This window comes from Aspergillus bombycis (assembly GCF_001792695.1).
Source record: "Aspergillus bombycis strain NRRL26010 chromosome Unknown contig00026, whole genome shotgun sequence".
Taxonomy (NCBI): domain Eukaryota; kingdom Fungi; phylum Ascomycota; class Eurotiomycetes; order Eurotiales; family Aspergillaceae; genus Aspergillus; species Aspergillus bombycis.
In genome coordinates this window covers 272,717-291,815 of record NW_019170028.1, presented here as the reverse complement: position 1 = coordinate 291,815, position 19,099 = coordinate 272,717, and the positions used below count along the sequence as shown (strand labels likewise).

Here is a 19,099-nt window from a genome sequence, read left to right as displayed (position 1 = left end):
ATGTATGTAAGTTCGTTCCCGGCTTGGTGTCATGGTACCGTTTGTATAATTAAGGTAATGATGATGATAGAAGAAAAAAAGTCTTTGGGTAGTTGGTCTTTTCTACATTATTTGAAACGAGGTAATGTAAAAATAAAATCCGGTAGGGCCTTTCAGCATTGATGATGATGATGTAGCCATAGGCTTCAGTATTATGTTCTGTTATATATATGATTCAACTGACTGAACTGCTTCGCCCAAGTCTCAATACAAATATGTGGGTATCTATAGTGGGTATTTCAACAAACTACTCATAGTGTTCCCCATCCGCAGAATCTTCTGCCAATCCTAATTGCCGTGCCTGAGATTACTCCCCATACACCAGCATTTACAGCAGCGTGCAGCCCCATCATAAGAGCTAATTTACCCATGTATGCAAGCATGTCGGACCGAGAGCCACCACCGCCCAAAGCCCCTAGGGCGCGGACATCAGCAGCGGAGGATGCAGTAGATAGCAGATAGGATGAAGCAAGAGAGCGAAGGTAGAGAGATTCGAGGGGAATGAAAAGCACGGTTGTAATCATCGACGCGAGGTGAGAGGCAAGAGAATCAACAGGATGAGACGATAGGATTGTTATTCGGTGGGCAGTTGAAGAATTTGTGTTTTCCGAAGGACCTTCGCGCACATTTGGATCAGATATACGAGGGTATATACCTGAATCGAAATCGTTCTCCCCAGTTGGCTCCGCTTCGGAGGGATGATTACGAGTGTCTTCCTGGCTGGGCGGCTCTTCTACACTTTCTGGCAATATGTTGGCAAGGCTTGACGACGGCCCTTCAATAGGAGATTCAGCGGTAAACTCATCTGTTCCTCGAGCTTGTTGTTGATCTTGAGGTACCAGGCCTAGCACATCTTCCCCGTTTCCAGGAGATGCAGCTGATGTCATGTTTGAGAGGCCATCGCTGTCCACGGCATCTGAATGGACAATCGTAGAGAGGCTTTGGTTTTGGTGAGCCAAGATTGTGTCCAGGAGCTCTGTAATAGAGCGGCGATGGCCTGTTTCGCCATTAGAAGTAGGAAAGTCAATGTCATTACCAGGCCGAGGACGCAATTGGCCCTGGTTCTGGGCATTACGGTTGCCCAAGAGTTCCAGCTGCATAGTAATGATATCAGAGTTCTGGTGAATTAGAGAAGCACGAACGTGAGGAGATGTTGGTGAAGACGTTTCGGGGGATGATTGTCGAGAGAAAAGGGTGTTTGAGCGCGAGTTCCGCTGGCCTTCGTGAGCATCACGTTCGCCTTGCGCCTCAGTGTTTACGGCGGGAGAACCATTAACAGCGGGAGAAAAATCACTTGTATGACCCAGTGGAGCCATCTCTGAAAGACCCCCAGTGCTCATCTGTGCTGGTGACTGATGAATCGGATCGTCCTCATTCGATAGTACACGGTCACCGCTGAAGTCAAATCCGGAATCAGGTACTGGGGCAGTAACAGGTGTACTGGGTTGACCAGAGCGTGCGGCCTCATGAGCTTGGACCACCTCCTCTGGAGCTGGAGGTACTGCTTGTTGTAACCGGCGAGTTCGGTTTTGTCGTTCATTTTGCAGTTGTTCGACACTCATAGGTAAGGATTCAAGCCATTCTCGCCTGCGGCGGGAGTCCACAGCTTGTTCAGGGGCTGCTGATGTTCGTTGCGTCTTAACGCCAAACCACGATAGCATCCAGCCCTGAAGAAATTTTAATTCACACATGAGATCTTCAAGCAAAGAAAGATTGTTACGACGATTCTCTTCTTCAGATCTGCGCCCAAGGGTTGGGGCCATCCAATCGATGAGGTCATTCTCGAAGGCCACTTTGATGGATAGCTCATCCGCAAGAGTTGGTTTTGGTAGTTGTCGGCGAATTAGCCGGTAAAGCCTTATCTCTATAACTGGACGAAGATAGACGTAAAGGTAGACGAGAAGTGGAGGGGCTTTCAGTAAGTTCAAACAGACATCGCCCACGGACTGCAAGGTGAAGGCTGCAGGTAAGGGTGGGAATAATATAGTGGTAAGTTCTCCCAAAGGTGCCAGGAACCTGATTCCCGGGAAGCCATACGGATGAACGAGGTGAAGGGATTGTAAGAGTGAATACACATAAGATTGTATAGCAAGAACAAGCAATGTCCCCCGAGCCCTACACAACCATTAGTTTCTTTTAACACAATCTGACGTCTCTGGAATCCACTCACGCAGAATGTAAAATTGTAAATGATGACCGCACAAGTTTCGAAAGTATGTCATTGTCAGGAAATCTACTTTGCAATGAGGAAATTAAGCGCTCAAGAGGATGATGTCGGCAAATTGATAAGCACGTCGATAGAGCCCATGCTGGAATCCCTGCAAAGTAAAACCCCAATATGCCATATGAAGCACGTTCATGGGCCATGATACCCATCAGGGGAATATGAGTGTAACTTCTGAATGTCTGCAGAATAAGGCTTATGGATCAACTCTCTGGGTAACGTAAATTTTACTTTTCACCATATTAAACTCACCTGTATCCGACCTGTAAGAGATGATGTCCACCACGAGCCTAAAAATACCGAGACCTGATCTAAAGTAGCCATGACCAGTCCGTAGTCATTCTCGGCAGCTATCATATCGATTTTCTGCTGCTCACTGAGGCCACTCGCATTGCCGTCCTCGCTAACAACGATACCCATCGTTGAGAGGATGTCATTCTTAGCTCTCCGCAGCTCCCTCCCGAATGACTTGGATTCAGGGTTGATGGGATGCCCCCTCTCATCATAGTGTTGAACATACCCATCTGCATAGCGAGGAGATACCCTCTGTTGGGTTGGGTTGCCCAGGTCCACCGTTGAATCTGCAGGGCGCTCAGGAGCTTCATATGGAGAACGACCCTGAATATTAATGGTCAATTATTAGAAGCTTAGAATTCATAGCAAACAATAAGATAGCAGAATATGATATGATCATGTGGCACTATACAGAGGTATGCGATTATACCAGCCGACGGTGCTTTATGTTTGGAATTCTAATAGTAAATGGCTTTTGCAAATGTCACACGGAGAGATTTGAGGGGAAATATTTGAGAGGAGCAATGAACAAAAGCGTTCGTTGTTGAAGAAGTAGTATAGAGCTAACACAAGCCAAGAGGATAGCAACGGATAGAGAACTGGGAGCCTACCAAAGCCAATCGGTTTAAGTACGCCTGTCGCCCCATGACGTATAATAGCAAGCAAACTTTTTGAAAGCCTCTCTAGGTCATTTTTTGGCAGGAACGGAGAATGAGATATTGACGTTCAAGACGATGTTATCGAATGGACATCGAAGTTCACGTGGGCGCCTGTCGCGCCTGTAGCGCCTAAAGCACGGCCTGCTGTGATCGGCCTTTTTTGTGACAAACAAGACAAACGTCTCAAAAAAAGAACAAAAGTTTCGGAGCGACAGTACTTTCGACTGCATTGGAGCGATTCAACCCACTTATACTTTCCAATTTATCTTGGATATATGATGGCGCGATAGTTTACACGGCGACACTATTTTTGAGATCCGCGCGCAAAAATGTCTAAAGCTGTCGTTAAGACGACCTTCGAGGCGTCTCGGACTTTGCGTCCCATATACACCGGAGGAAGTACTGCGCTAGATGCCAGTGGACGTTTGCTAGTAGCTTGTGTGGGCGAAGATGCTCTCATTGTAGATCTTGAGACTGGTGATCAGCTCGCAAGCTTGGAAGGAGTGAGTCTTGCCCCCATTCGCTCATATGCGGTATTGTCGCAAGTTTCTAACCAAAACTATAGGATGGAGAGATTATCACCAGCTTGGCTAGTGAGTTGCCCACTCTACATCCTGGCGCTGTTCCTGTTACATTCCAACTCATTTAAGTAGAGCATATCTAACCATATCTTAGTCACGCCATCCGCTTCACATGTGGTCGTTTGCTCGCGATCAATGTCTATGCGCATTTACTCGTTGACTCCCTTCGAAGATTCTTCACGGACCCTCGACGCGAAGCTTGTGCGAAGCCTCAAGCCCCATACTGCGCCCGTTGTTACAACCGCTATCGACCAGACTGGCACGCTTCTGGCAACCGGTGCTTCTGATGGCTCTATCAAGGTCTGGGATATTCGAGGTGGTTATGTTACGCACACTTTTCATGGCCATGCTGGTGTCATATCTGCTTTGTGCTTCTTCCAGGTGCCATTTCAGGATAGCGAAAGCAAGTCCACCTCGAAGAAAAAGAAATCCAAGAGGAAGTCAGATGATTCTGACGAGGATGAGGACATGGAAGATGCCGCCCCTGTCGTGTCGATTGGAGGATTTCGACTTGCCTCGGGCAGTGAGGAGGGCAAAGTACGGGTATGGGATTTGAACAAGCGGAAATCTATAGCGTCGCTCGATTCTCATGTCTCGGTTGTACGCAGTTTATCGTACTCTCCTGCAGAAAATGCATTGCTCTCAGCGGGCCGAGACAAGACGGTCATCGTTTGGGATGTCCGCACTTTTAAAACTCGCAGAATCATTCCTGTTCTTGAGAGCGTGGAAGCGGCCGCCTTTGTTGCTGACAGTGGACTTGCTCTAGTAGGAGGTGAAAATGGAGTGTTGCGTGTCTGGGATTGCAACCGGGGAGGAGAGGTAACCCAAGAGCAAGAAGCTGCAGCCGAGTTCGAGGCCATCGTGGCAATCCAGTACACCCCGGGGATACCATTCGCAATGACCGTGCATGCCGATCAAACCTTGAGACTTCATTCACTTGAACCCTTGTTGGATTTCAAGCCTGGATCTTTGCTTGATCCCCTACCAGTCATAAGACGTATCTCGGGCAACGACGACGACATTATTGACCTTGCATATGTCGGCCCAGATCGATCAATGCTGGCGCTGGCTACAAACACTGAGAGTGTTAGACTGGTTTCGGTGGGACGATCCGAAGACCGGCCATCTGATAAAGAAAAGGATTTCTTTGGCGCAGATATCGCTCATCTTGAAGGCCACGACGACATCATCATATGCATTGATGTGGACTGGTCTGGCCACTGGCTGGCGACGGGTGCAAAAGATAATACAGCTCGTCTTTGGCGTCTTGATCCTAAGACGTCCACCTATACCTGCTTTGCTGCTATGACAGGCCACGCCGAGTCTCTGGGTGCCATAAGTTTCCCTCGCGCCCCGCCACCGGCAAACACACCCGCACGAAATGACCCTCTGAACCATCCTCCACAATTCCTACTCACTGGTTCTCAAGATCGCACTATTAAGCGATGGGATATAGGCAAGTTGGCTCCGCTCAGCTCTTCCAAACCGCATACCCCGAAGGCGGTTTTCACCCGCAAAGCTCACGACAAAGATATTAATGCTCTGGATGTCAACCCAACATCGACTCTATTTGCATCTGCTTCACAAGATCGAACTGTTAAGATCTGGTCCGTTGAAGAAGGGTCGGTTGTAGGTATCCTCCGCGGACACAAGAGAGGAGTCTGGTCGGCGCGATTCTCTCCCCATGGCACCCCCGTCATTAGCTCCAGCGCACAGAGCAGTACAAACAGGGGTCTGATAGTTACTGGATCTGGCGATAAAACTGTCAAATTATGGAGTTTATCGGACTATAGCTGTCTCCTTACTTTTGAGGGCCACACGAACAGCGTGCTCAAGGTGCTTTGGCTTCCGCCTTCGGATTTGTCAACCAAGAAAAATGAAGATGAAGATGAAGATGAATCGGCGCCGGCACAAAACAATGCCACACAGGCGCGCCCTCTCGTGGCGTCTGCAGCTGCAGATGGCCTAGTCAAAATCTGGTCCCCATACACTGGAGAACTCGAGACCACGCTAGATAACCACACAGACAGAGTCTGGGCACTAGCGAGCCCAACACCCTCTGGCTCCCGTGCTGATGTTCTCTCTTCCAGCACACATAATTTCTCATCCCCATACGCCATTGCCTCTGGCTCTGCGGACTCCACCGTCACATTCTGGACTGACACTACATCCGCGACTTACACCGCTACAGTTAGTGCGAATGCTGCCCGTATTGAGCAGGACCAGAAATTGGAAAATTATATCAGGGCTGGAGCGTACCGTGAAGCCATCACACTAGCCCTTCAACTCAACCATCCCGGAAGGCTACTCTCTCTGTTCACAGCTGCAGTAGATACTGCTGACGATCCGTCCTCGACAGATGCCGAAAAGAGCGAGCGTGCTAACAGTCTAACCGGAAACCCTTCGATTGATGAGGTCCTGCAGACTCTCGACTCCAATAACCTTCGTACTCTTCTTCTTCGCTTACGTGATTGGAACACGAATGCTCGCACGTCCCGTGTTGCACAACGCATCTTGTTTGCATTGTTCAGGTCCTATCCCGCTTCAACATTCATCGAGCTCGCGACAACAAGTATGGCTAATCGACGCAGTGACAGCCGCACTGCAGCCGGTATGAAGGACATTCTGCAAGCCTTGTCTGCATATACTGAAAGGCATTACCGTCGAATCGAAGAGCTTACGGACGAAAGCTACCTTGTGGAATGGGTTCTGGGAGAAATGGATGGGGGCGTAGGCCTCGGAGGCTTGGGCATCTCTGGCGCTCGGGATGTTATTGACAGTGCTACAGATGATGTACCTGAGCATGAGAAGGACACTATCATGCTGGGAGCATAAAAATTGCACTTCCGTGAACGAGGATATGTACAGATAGAGAAAAATGATTTGTTTTTGGAATACTGTGATATGTCGGCGCATTCTCTTGGAGCACTGTTGCATTTACATCTGATACGTTATTGGAGGAAAGTGTGTTTAAAAGTCTTCTCAGAGGTGACCTTTTGTTGCCGGTAATTGATACTTTCTAACAAGTACTTCAGAGTACGGAGTGTTGTCTTTTGGGCCCAGTTTAGACTACTCTTTCCCTTCCACATAAACCAAGAACAAGAATGCTGTATCAGGTGCGACTTACAAGGTATCATGACCATTGGTACTTGGAATGGGAGACGAAGCGTTGTGTCGTGTTCACATAGGGTAAAATTGCACATCACTCACTATATGCCGCAATGACAGTGGTGGTTGGTATCCAAGGTATCTAATACATTTGTATCTCAACAAGTCTATATAAATGAGGGTGTCGGCAGTATCGCAGATCGGAAATATCACCTGTCATCATCATGCCTCCGTCTCCGGTAAGAGTCACGGTCACTGTCTCGATCCCGGTCACGATCTCGACCATGTCTGCTTGATGTATTGGACGAGTGTCTGCTGGAACTATAGCGATCATCATCCCGGTACCTGCGGCTCCTTTCTCTATCTTTCTCCCGCTCACGGCTGCGATCGCGACGACGGTCGCGGTCGCGATCTCTATCCCGATAGGACCGGTCATCCCTACTTTCGCCATCGTCATCGTCATATCTTCGTCGCCTCGAATGACTTCGGTCTCTCCTAGAGGATCCCATTTTCCGCCTGTCATAACGATCATCATCGTCTCGTTCGTAGTCACGGCGCCGGGAATCCCTATCCCGATCTTTGTCACGTCCACTCCTTTCAAGGTTGCGATCCCTTCGTTCTTTCCATTCATCATCATCCCTCTTTGACTTTGCCTCTTTCTGCAAGGCTGTGAGCTCCTCCTCTGTTATGGACTCGCCTGTCTTCTTATTCCGCATCATAACCGGCATATAAACACCCTCTGTGCTGGTCTCGCCTTCTTTACCGTTTTTCCGAGCTCCTTTGCGCATTGCAGCCTTTCCCCAAGCACCAAGCTCTGCTTCTGCTCCCTTACCGCCCGATGCGTCCTTCGCCCCAATACCTAGAAAGCCTGGTCGACGCTCGGGAATCCGGGGTTTATCAAGAACCGCGGAGGAGCCATACTTCCCCTTTCCAACAGCCTGGCCTTCCTTCCAGCCCATTCCTCGAAGTAAAGCAGCGCCAAACTCTTCTACAGGAATCGCATTATACTGATCCAATGTTGCTGACTCGGGCCGAGAAGCAATATCAGCCTGGAACGAAGTTGTCTCATCGTAGCGTCCCCCAGTCCCACCTTCCTCCTCGTCCAACGGTCTAGACTCAATGACAAGATCCGACCGTCCCTCTGTCTCGCCTTTACTCTCACGGATAAGTGCACGAAGGGCAATCTCATCTTGCGTAAGCGGCTTCTGTTTCTCCTCATTAACAAGCTCTGCATCTTCCATCGGCTTATCGCCCGCCTCTTCCTGAGTATGTTGCCCCGTACTCCGTTGCTGCGCAAAACTAAGACCGTAAGCCATGCTCGGACTATCCGTCTCTGTATTTTCCCCGGCAATCTCGCCTCTCTTAGCCGCTTCCTGTATCGCTTGGACCTCCTTCGGGAGCAGGTTCTTTCCCTTAGGTTTCTGGCTGACGCCGGGTCGATTCCGCCAATTGTTGTTGCTCGCGACCGGTATAACTAGCTCGCGCTTTTCATCCTTTTTGTCTGCAGATACGGCGGTCCCTGTTTCTGTATCGAATTCTGTGACGACTTCATGCACTGGCGCTCTCTCTTCTTCGTCGGATTCATCGTCGTCATGGAGATGATGAGGTCGGCGCGCAAGTGTTCGGTTGTGGGCATCGGTCCCCCGAATAGATCCTTGGAGGCTGAATGCGGTTTTCTTGGTCTGTCCATTTGACGCTGATGATCCCCCGCCTAGCGATAAGGAGAAAGGCTTCGACGAGCCCTGAGACCGCTCTTGGCTGTCCCGCGGCGGGTGTGAAGCCATTGTTTTGAGTCTTTATTTTGGTCGCAACAGGTAAGCAAAATGACGAGAACCCATACCAGATGGGACGCGAACCGTGACTTAAATCTTCGGCGAGGAAGACTATTCAGTTTGCTTCTGTTTAAGACTGTTGAGAGGTCGCATCCCTAAAGAAAGCGGTATGGGTGGCGATACCATTTTTTAAGCGCGCGCTTATGTTTGAAGTTCCCGTTTCGGAAGTCAGGTGTTATCTATCGATGAAGGATATCGTGGAAATGAGATAAGCTAGTCGTACAGTCATAGTCATTGATGTCTTTTCTAGATATTGTATTTCACCCATGCCAACCAAATGTCCAAGTACGTATGTGTACTTTCGTATGCGTCTTATCAATACATGTAGTACAAAATAGGGGTAACAGGGTACGAAACAGAATCGTGGCTTGCATATGCTTCCAACCAATCGTGAATCGTATGCCAATGCATGATACCAAAGTCAATGCTAGAATGTAGAGGCGTGTAAGAGTTTAGGGGAACGTCACGCGGGGCAAGGTAGTAAAAGGTAGTTAAGAGGCAAGAGTGATGAAACAGAGGCGAGGTGAAGGGGTATGGAAGGTAGCATAAAATTGCACGCGGTTGTTAGAAAGGCTAAAAGGTAGAGACATGGGGTGGAGGGTATGGGTAATCAATAAAGAGGTAAAGGTCAAAAATATTTACAAACGAAGATTAGAGGGACAAGTGCAGTAGATACAAGCTGACAGCCACCAGTGCTTCTGAAGTCCAAGGAGCTTAGCTGCTAGCGGTTTGAGCTTGTGGAGGGTTCGGGCTCTTGTTCGAAGGTGGCATAGGACCACCCTGAGCACTGCCACTGCGTTGAGTCTGCGGTGTTGCGCTGCGGCTCGGTTGAGGGACAACCCCATTCATGGCCGGCGAGTTTCCAACGCCCACTCGATTTTGTTGAGCAGTTTGAGGAACACGCATCATGGGCGAGTACCCTTGCGCTTGAGGCATCTGTATCCCAGGGCTACCATTCATGCCGCTCGGAGACGATTGAAAGTTTCCATCTTGCGACATCTGATAATTGGCCTGGACGGCTCCAATATTTCCAGCGGCTGCATTCATTGCAACCTGAGACATTCTCTGCTGCTGATACTGATGCAATCGTTCGGTGGCCAACTTATTCACCTGCTCTGCGGGCATACCTGGGTGCGTTCTCTGGATCTGATTTTGCAAGCTACTGATGGTCGGTACAACCCCGCTTGACAACAAGTTAGGCTGTCCCATGCGAGGTGAGGGAGTAGAGACCCCTTGAGGAGTAGCGTTATGAAATGACGGGCTTTGCATGCCACCCCCAGCCTGGAGAGCAGCCATCATGGCGGGATTGTTTGGGGTCCCATTAACATTGGGTACATTCATAGTCGGGGAATGAGAACCCTGGCCCACAAACTGTTGCTGATTGTGAAATTGCTGCTGGGGTTGCTGAGGTTGAGGCTGCGGGTGTGGCTGTTGCTGCCTAGATTGTAAGAGCCGTTGTTGCTCTTGGAGCCGGTTGGCTTCCCGGATGACCCGAGTGTTGTCTGGAGTCGTTTGCATTGGCATTCCAGGTCGAGTGGCAGTTGATTGTTGCATTCCGGACTGTGGCACCATTTTCATGGCCATGGGGTTAGGAGGCATGTGGCCATTCGCAGGTCCGCTTCCAGACATTGCTTGCATATGGGGCCGTCCTTGGTTGGCACCAACGCCAGGCGGTATTCCATTCGACATTCCATTCGGTAGCCCATTCGGCATCCCATTAGGGGTACTGGCGGGCATAGAGGGAGTTCCAGGGTTTTGAGGCATAGCATTCGGAGTTCGACCAGGAGCGTTCATCATTGGCTGCTGGTTAGGCATTTGCCCAGCACGCTGAGCTGCCAAGTTCGCCTTCAAAAATCCCGTTAGCAATAATTCAAATTCTGTGCATGGGATGGAAAACTACCCTCTGTGTGGCTATCATCTGCTGCCGGTATTGTTCTTGCCTCTCCTGCAGTTTTAACTCCCGCTCATACTTGAGTCGACTAAACTCGGCAGGTGTGGAGATAGGGGGCTTTGGCTGGTTTGCTTCGTTGACTTTTCTCAATGATGCTAGTTGTGAAGCTGAGAAAGAGTTAGTATGGTGTATATTAGATTGTCAACCTCCTAATTCCTCACCGTGTTGTTGCTTTTGAAGCATCGTCTCCCGCTTCTTGGCCAACTTGCGCATGGCATCGAGCAAAGCAAGATGCTTCGAGGACCGTCTACGGTCTACCCGGACGGGTTGTGTGGTTCGCCTACGAACCGGGGGTAATGACTGGGGGTTGTTATTGCCCTGCTGCTGCTGCTGCTGTTGTTGTTGTTGTTGTTGCTGCGCTGCTTGCTGCTGCGCTAACACAGTACGCTGTGCTGTCTCCAGCCTTTGATGGTAAGCCCTGAAGTATTGTGTCTTTGACATATCCGCAGGTAATCCCTCCAGACCAATCCAGCGTTCAAAGCATTCCCAAGGGGTTCGCCTCTCCGCTCCAGAAGTGAATTGCGACGAAGGAGTCAAACAGCTAGAAATCAGAGACCAGTTGTAAGAGTACTCCTTTACGAGACGGCGCAATTCATCATCCTCTGCCCATGTCCACTGAGATGACTGACGGGACTCAAAGAAGCCAACCGAAGGCATAGGGTATTCAGTTGGAGGTCTAAAGGTATGCCCCGGGTGAATACGATCACGTATATGCTTGTTCTCGGGTCGGAAGAGGGCAACATTTGTCTGCTCTGGCGGCAGGTCCAATAACCTTTGCTCTGGATCGGAATGATACTGCGAATAATCGTAACGGCTACGTTTTCGTCGCGGTTCATCATCAAGGAATGCTATCTTTCCAGAAGCGTACTTTGAGACTGGTAGAATCTCAGTCTTCCACGTAGCATCCGGAGGTTCTTTGAAAGTCGGGAGGTTGGTTTCTGGAGCAATCCCAACTGGGGAGTAGACTGGAAGTTCATCCAGAAGCTTTTGAGCTGCCGGCGTCATATCTAGCGAGAATGTGAATTCATCTGAGCTAAGGGAGAATATTGCTGCAGGCGCAACCGTATCATGTAAATCATGACGCGGCTCATCATTATAGCCCTCGCTAACCGAGTCTTCTTCTGTTGAAGGTACTAGGTCTGGAGTTGGGTGAGACATTCCCAGCATTTCATCTCCTGTCTCCTCTGGAGGCGACATCATATTAGTATCAGGTTCGACCTTTTTCTCTAATTTGAGTGGTGGAGCCCTAGCGTGCACACGGAGCAACGACCTATGTTCTGGCTGGCTGTTGACATACTCGGCGCACCAATCTGCGCAACTTTTTGCTGCTGCGGTCTTCCACTTCCTTTCTTCGCGAAAATCAGTGCGCATCCACTTCATGTGATCTAGAAGAACATCCCAGTGCGTCCCTTGGCGAGGAGGCTCTACTGAGCGCTTCATTTGGCGCAATGGCCACCGATTTGCATTTTGAAGCTGATAGATGCGGCGAAGGGTACGACAATCCATTTGCTCTTGATATTCAAGGTGATGATTTGCGGTGGTTAAGGTTTTATGAGCAGAGGCAAGGAGGGTACTGAGGCTTATGCCTCGAGGGGGGCTATAAGCCTTGCTCTGGAACAAGGTGAATAGATAATCCCTTTCCTCGTTCAACTTCGCTAGATCACCAGTATGCTGGCGGACAAGATCCATGGAGTCGGCTTGGTCCTGCGGTTGTTGTTGTTGCTGCTGTTTTGGAAAAACAACTGTAGAGAGCTTGCTCCTTTCTCTTTCCCGTGCCTTCCTGTCCTTGAAGCTTAATCTTGCTGCAGAGTCACTGGAAGCCTTGGATACAGCTCGCGCCGCCTCTGCGGGTTTCTCAGTAGCAGAGGCTTTATCAGGTTGTACCACCGCCGGTTTAGGGGATTCGCCGAGGATTTCAGAAACGGATTTATGCCGAATAGCACCGGAAGAGACTCTGGTTGTCATTCTTTCGGGCTGTGCTGGCCCAGAAACGGTTTGCGTGCCCTTCTTCGGTGCCGAAGTTGCTGGAGCCAGTACTTCAGGTTCTATCGCATTCGAAAGTTGGGCCTGTTCGGTTTGAGGTGACGCAGACACCCCGTCACCTTCTGCGGTTTCGACCACTCCATCAGGCTTCTTTGATTCCGGCGCTGGGGGTATATGGACTGAAACTTGCTCCTCTTTCACCGAATCCTCGAGACCTGTCGGTGCCGAGTCAACACTCTCTTGCAGCACGTCATTCGTCGTCGAAGGCCTATCGGTACCACTATCCCCGATTGTTTTCTTCGAGACCAGCGAGCTTTGCCGAAGCGATTGCGCCTCTTCTAATCGAAGCTGTTCATCCGGCGTGGATGGCACCAGGATTGGAGGCGCTTGGGTAGGTTCCTCAGGCTTGGGGCTTGGTACAATCTTATCGGTGGGTCCAGTTCCCTCCACGGCCGGACTCGTCTCTGGCGATACAGCAACCGGGATAGGAGTATTGTTAGAATAAGGACCGGCTGAAGACACAGGAGAGAGCGGCTGTTCATTGCGATGAGCCACGCGGCTTAGCCGGAGAGACGGCCGTTCATCATGCTTGTTTTGGCCAGAGGGCACTTCAGCGGGCCCAGAAGCAACCCCAACCGTTGGTGTCGGCTTGACCTGGCTCGGTGAGACGCTAACCTCTGCAGAATCATGGCCTTGGTTGCTCTTGGGAGTTCCTGGAACAGCAGGGATTATCTTCTGCTCAGGGGCTGGAGATTCGGCCGGGGGTGCAGCGGCTGGAGTAGATGCATCAAGACCTTGCAAGCCTTCGGAAGTAATGCCAGGCGCAGGCTGAGTAGGGGCTTGGACATCTTGCTGTTGCTGTTGTAGTACAGTACCAGAAGGTTTCTGTTCCGGTAACTGCTGGGACAGTGGTATATGTTTGCCGACCTCAGGAGCAGTCTGAGAAAGAACAGCTTCTACACCCGCCGGCGGACTGATAGGAATGACATTGGAGGCTTTCGATGGTTCGGGTCGTGACTGCACAGCTTCCTGGTACTTGCGCGATAGGATCTCTGCGTAATTAGGTAAGGGTGGAAGGGTGGCTTCATCGAAGTAGCGACCTCTTCAGAAGTCGATCAGTAATTGCGACCAATTGGAGTATATAGTATTACATGTGATTGAACCCATTGATAAAAAGAAAGCAAGACTATAAATAAGATACAATAATGAAAACCAAAACGAGATTCGAAAGACAAAACAGGAAAAGAAAGAAAAGAGAGAGAGAGAGAGAGAAAGAATAAAAGACAAATAGAAGGGAATAGTGATTCTTCTAAGACTTACTTGGAAAGATCGTTGGCGTCGAGGAACGCCTGTTCCTTCTGATGGTATAGCGAGTCCGCGGATGGGGTCTCGGTCGCGCCCGCGAAGCCTACGGTCGCAAAGTAGAGCTCGCTCAGTTTGCGCTTCCGCGACAACAAACAACGTCTAAAAATTAAAAGTGAGCGATAATTCGATATCGCATGGGGCAGTGGAATAGAATGGATCGCTGGGAGATAATAATTACTTACGCGATCTCATCGTTCTTAGACCGAAGGAGCTCTTCGCGGAGCATCGAGTCTATTTCGGGAATACAGCATCCGATTAACGCGCTAAATTAAAAAGGAGTGGGTTGAGCGAAGTCATCCAGGTGGAAAAAATCGCTCAGAAATGATGGAAAGGATGTGGTTGTGTTGTTATGGGATGCAGAGTATCAAGACGCGCGAAGATTAGACTTGAAGGGATTTTTGGGTGTGTTAGTAGTGATGAGACTTTTGCACGGGTAGTATGGGGGGAATTTTTGGTTGGTTAGTTGGGGGAGCAGAAAGGGAGTGTAAGTAATTGAAGAGAGCGTTGTGGTTCCGGGAACAGAACAGCGCGCGCAAAAGTGGTCGCTGGTAAGTAGGTATGGTATTGTTATCGAGCGAAAAGAAGGGCCCAAGTCCTACCCCCAAGTCTGGTATGCTACCCAGTTTGAAAGAAAATACATTCGCTGCAGCCTAAGGCAGACATAGTCTCCCTTGCCTTCTAGGCGTTACTAGGACAGACGACCTCTGCTTCGTTTTCCAAAGAAGAAAAAAGTACAGAATAAGTACAAGTGAAAAAGGCAAATTAAATATCTTATTTTTCCATAGTTTTTTTTCCTCCCTTTTCCTCTTTGTCTCTGGAATTTCCTTTCCCCAAAGCACCTACTAGGTAGGAGGTACACACCTATCATTGCCGCATTCAGTATCTCGGTACCTCAGGCATCTCCATCCTAGTTCCATCGTCACCGCCTAATTCATACGATAATGTCTGGCAGAAAAAAAAGTTGCCCGCTTTTTTTGTACTGCTTTCATATCTACATCTTGAAAAAATCATTCGTCATTGGTGAAACATCAACCAACATTGTTTTACACGATTCCAAATCATGGCCAAGCGCAAGAGAGAAGAAACGACCAAGGACACTCCAGTCTCGAGTCAACAACCATCAAAGGTGGTTAAATCAACAACCAGTCATGAGACTCGCCCATCCTCCGTTGATCTACCGGCTGTCACCTTGCAAATAATCACTGGATCATATGAACGGGTGCTGCATGGCTTCACTGCTGCCATTTCCCCATCTTGTTTCTCATCCAGTGATGAGAAGGATTCTTCCACTCACTCATCTGCAGTACAATTCGTTGATACCTTCTTGTTTGAGGCCCATGCATCCGCCATCCGCTGCCTCGCCTTGTCCCCTCGACCAAATGCAGATTCGACCGAGGAATCGCCAAAGGTCATTCTGGCGAGCGGTGCAACGGATGAGACTATCAAGCTTTATTCTTTGTCTGCCGCCTCTCTTGAGGTAAACGACCAGTATCCCTCTATTCCGACCCTCGCGGGTAACAAAATCCTCGAGAATCCTAAGAATCGAGAGCTGGGCACATTGCTACACCACTCTTCGAGTATATCTGCTCTTCATTTCCCATCACGCTCGAAGCTTTTAGCTGCTTCGGAGGACAACACTATCTCCGTCACCCGGACTCGCGACTTTGCCGTTGTATCTACCATTAAGGCCCCCCGCCCGAAAGTTCAAGGGAGACCCAGCGGAGACACAGCTCCTCCTGGAGGGTCCCCGTCTGGTGTCAATGACTTCGCTGTGCATCCCAGTATGAAATTGATGCTCAGCGTGGGGAAGGGTGAGAAATGTATGAGGCTTTGGAACCTGGTCACGGGTAAAAAGGCTGGTGTGTTGAGCTTCAGTAGAGAGATTCTACAGGCGGTTAAAGAAGGCAAGTGGAGTACTGGTGAGGGAAGGAAGATTGTCTGGGACTCTAAGGGCGAGGAATTTGCCGTTGCATTTGAGTGGGGGGCTGTTGTCTTCGGAATTGTGAGTGTTTTATATCCTTCAGCCTATAATGTAGGAGTCTAACCATGTCCACAGGATTCAACCCCGATTTGCAGGATATTCCCAACCCCCCGGAGTAAAATCCATCAAATGAAGTATATCAACAAAGATCCATCCGCTGAGGATGGCGACGAACTACTTGCTGTCTCAACGGAAGATGGCAGAGTTATCTTCTACTCCACCAAAAAAGTGCAAAAGCCGCAAGATGATGATGAATCACCTATCCCTTACGCTGAGGCCGTTGCTCAACTTGGCGGCAAAGCTTCTGGTTTCCCGGGGAGGGTGAAGGATTTTGAGATCTTAAGCCTGGAAGGTGAAGCAACAGGTCCCCAAGACGGTTTATTAGTGGTCACGGGCAATAGCGAAGGCGTTATACGCGTATGGTACGTGCCTGGAAAAGACCTCACTGGCAAAGACGAGAGTGGAAAGACCAGTAAACCCACAGACGAGAAAGTTTCAAAAATCCCTCAGGTAGGAAAACTTCTGGATGCTTATGAAACCGGAAATCGGATTACCTGTCTTAAGGGATTTGTTATGCTGCCTTCGGAGGACCCCTCGAGTCTTTCAGATTCCGAAGAGGAGTTCGAAGGCTTAGACAGTGATGAGGAAGAGGAGTCTGAGAGTGAAGAAAGTGATGCTTAACCATTTGGATGTCAGTTGATGATTCCAGTTTATCCTGTATACCCTACGATTTGTTGTTAGACTAGAAGCATGTAAAAGAAAAGCAATTTTTGGCAGCAAAAGTTGTATAGCGCCTTCAATGTCTCTATTTATTTTGATTTTCATTTTTCTTCTTGAGTATCAAAGTCCTCTAGTCTCTCGGGAAATGCTAGTAGAGTCAGGGACGAGGGGGATCGTCAATAACAGGCTAGGGAAACGTATAGAAGAAGTGAATAATGGAATCAAGTAACAAATAGCTACAGTCAATGGTAGAAGTTCCCAATCTGTTCTTCAAAAGTCACTCACTCATTCAAACATCTCAATTCAATTGAGTCAACTGGTTAGGCGGTGACTCAAGAGCGAGAAAAAAAAAGGGTGGAAGGAGGCCTTACCGCCCTACAACGCACTCACTCCACTGCACAAAAGAAACAAACCCCACTGAGTGGCCGACCCAAACTGCTATCATATCGCCTCTGTTCCCGCAAGCTGCAATTTTCATCCATCACCACGCTCTCGACCCTCGCCGGTTTTCTACTCCCCCCACATTACCCTCCTCCTTCCTCCGAACAGCTACCGTATTTGGGTCTAACATAGCAATCATGGCTGCCAACGGCGATTTTTCCGATGATGAATCCCAGCCGGGATCCCCCATGCTGAATGCGAACGGTCATGATGATATTGAAGAACAAGAGCCCCTCGACCAAGAGGAGAAACCTCTCACTTCTGCGATGAAGAGTGTGCCCCCTGTTTCTCAGCCCAAGCGGCCGGAGCTGCCCGAACAGCCAGACCCCGCTACCCTTGACCTGTCGACCCTGACCCCTCTGTCACCCGAAATCATTGCGCGCCAGGCCACTATTAACATTGGTACCATCGGACACGTCGCTCACGGAAAGTCAACGGTGGTCAAGGCTATCTCAGAGGTTCAGACTGTCCGTTTCAAAAACGAGTTGGAGCGAAACATTACAATTAAGCTGGGTTACGCCAACGCCAAGATCTACAAGTGCGACAACCCCGAGTGCCCTCGCCCAACATGCTTCAAGAGTTTCAAGAGTGAGAAGGAGATTGACCCTCCATGTGAGAGAGATGGGTGCACAGGTCGTTATAGGCTGTTGAGACATGTCTCGTAGGTGACTCCGTATTCTCTATTGCTATTCAGGCTTAATTACTAACCTTTTTACTCCCCTCAGCTTCGTCGACTGCCCCGGTCACGATATTCTGATGAGTACCATGTTGTCAGGTGCCGCCGTCATGGATGCAGCCCTTCTTTTGATTGCCGGAAACGAAACTTGCCCTCAGCCCCAAACCTCGGAACATTTGGCAGCTATCGAGATTATGAAGCTTAGCCATATTATTATCTTGCAAAATAAGGTTGATCTGATGAGGGAAGAAGGAGCTCTTCAGCATTACGAGTCGATTTTGAAGTTCATCCGTGGTACTGTTGCTGATGGCTCTCCTATTATCCCTATTTCCGCTCAGCTGAAGTACAACATTGATGCTGTCAACGAATACCTCGTTTCCCACATCCCTGTCCCTGTCCGTGATTTCACCGCTTCGCCACACATGATTGTCATCCGTTCATTCGATGTGAACAAGCCTGGTGCCGAGATTGATGAGCTGAAGGGTGGTGTTGCTGGTGGTTCCATTCTGACTGGTGTGCTTAAGCTTAACGATGAGGTTGAAATCCGTCCCGGTCTCGTGACCAAGGACGAGAATGGCAAGATTCAGTGCCGCCCCATCTTCTCCCGGGTTGTTTCTCTCTTCGCTGAGCACAACGACCTGAAGTTCGCTGTTCCTGGTGGTCTGATTGGTGTCGGTACCCGGGTGGACCCTACTCTGTGCCGTGCTGATCGTCTTGTCGGTTTCGTCCTGGGCCATCGCGGACGTCTGCCCGCTATTTACACCGAGCTGGAGGTCAACTACTTCTTGCTGCGCCGGTTGTTGGGTGTCAAGACCGCCGACGGCAAGCAGGCCAAGGTTGCTAAGCTGAGCAAGAACGAGGTTCTCATGGTCAACATCGGTTCTACAGCCACCGGTGCTAAGGTCATGGGCGTCAAGGCCGATGCCGCCAAGCTGAGCTTGACCAGCCCTGCTTGTACCGAGATTGGCGAGAAGATTGCCATCTCTCGCAGAATCGACAAGCACTGGCGTTTGATCGGTTGGGCAAACATTGTTGCGTAAGTAATCTTTCTATTCCTTCATAGGCCTTTCCCGGATGACAGATATCTAACTGTGTGACAGCGGTAACACCCTCGAACCTATCCTGAACTAAGCGACCTATCATGTGCGTGCATATGTAGCTTGACCTGACCGGGCCAGCTGGAAGGGGAATGAAGGAAATCTAAGCTTCTGGTTCCCTCTGTTCCTCAGACAATAGGCCTTGGAG

At 49.5% G+C, this 19,099-nt stretch overlaps 6 protein-coding genes across 6 annotated transcripts; 3 read left to right on the top strand and 3 right to left on the bottom strand.

The window, feature by feature from the left end:
- Nucleotides 1-290: 290 nt before the first annotated feature.
- ABOM_003731 (uncharacterized protein) lies at nucleotides 291-2,683 on the bottom strand (the record flags this gene model as incomplete). The annotated part of the gene is made up of 3 exons (XM_022530861.1): nucleotides 291-2,154; nucleotides 2,210-2,445; nucleotides 2,516-2,683. The coding sequence occupies 3 exons, from the start codon at nucleotides 2,681-2,683 to the stop codon at nucleotides 291-293; spliced, it is 2,268 nt and encodes a 755-aa protein (XP_022390750.1).
- Nucleotides 2,684-3,545: 862 nt separating this feature from the next.
- On the top strand, nucleotides 3,546-6,632 carry ABOM_003730 (U3 snoRNA-associated protein UTP13; the record flags this gene model as incomplete). Its single annotated transcript, XM_022530860.1, has 3 exons — nucleotides 3,546-3,719; nucleotides 3,782-3,809; nucleotides 3,892-6,632. 3 exons carry the CDS (start codon nucleotides 3,546-3,548, stop codon nucleotides 6,630-6,632), a joined length of 2,943 nt encoding a protein of 980 aa, XP_022390749.1.
- Nucleotides 6,633-7,114: 482 nt separating this feature from the next.
- On the bottom strand, nucleotides 7,115-8,689 carry spp2 (spliceosome ATPase-activating subunit SPP2; the record flags this gene model as incomplete). The annotated part of the gene is made up of 1 exon (XM_022530859.1): nucleotides 7,115-8,689. The coding sequence occupies one exon, from the start codon at nucleotides 8,687-8,689 to the stop codon at nucleotides 7,115-7,117; it is 1,575 nt and encodes a 524-aa protein (XP_022390806.1).
- A 762-nt stretch (nucleotides 8,690-9,451) lies between these two features.
- Nucleotides 9,452-14,262, bottom strand: eaf1 (MYB and HSA domain protein; the record flags this gene model as incomplete). Its single annotated transcript, XM_022530858.1, has 5 exons — nucleotides 9,452-10,582; nucleotides 10,638-10,795; nucleotides 10,850-13,773; nucleotides 13,992-14,135; nucleotides 14,219-14,262. 5 exons carry the CDS (start codon nucleotides 14,260-14,262, stop codon nucleotides 9,452-9,454), a joined length of 4,401 nt encoding a protein of 1,466 aa, XP_022390807.1.
- An 834-nt stretch (nucleotides 14,263-15,096) lies between these two features.
- Nucleotides 15,097-16,698, top strand: ABOM_003727 (putative 60S ribosome biogenesis protein Mak11; the record flags this gene model as incomplete). Its single annotated transcript, XM_022530857.1, has 2 exons — nucleotides 15,097-16,038; nucleotides 16,093-16,698. The coding sequence occupies 2 exons, from the start codon at nucleotides 15,097-15,099 to the stop codon at nucleotides 16,696-16,698; spliced, it is 1,548 nt and encodes a 515-aa protein (XP_022390808.1).
- Nucleotides 16,699-17,315: 617 nt separating this feature from the next.
- Nucleotides 17,316-18,985, top strand: ABOM_003726 (translation initiation factor eIF2 subunit gamma; the record flags this gene model as incomplete). Its single annotated transcript, XM_022530856.1, has 3 exons — nucleotides 17,316-17,839; nucleotides 17,904-18,890; nucleotides 18,955-18,985. 3 exons carry the CDS (start codon nucleotides 17,316-17,318, stop codon nucleotides 18,983-18,985), a joined length of 1,542 nt encoding a protein of 513 aa, XP_022390809.1.
- Nucleotides 18,986-19,099: the final 114 nt, after the last annotated feature.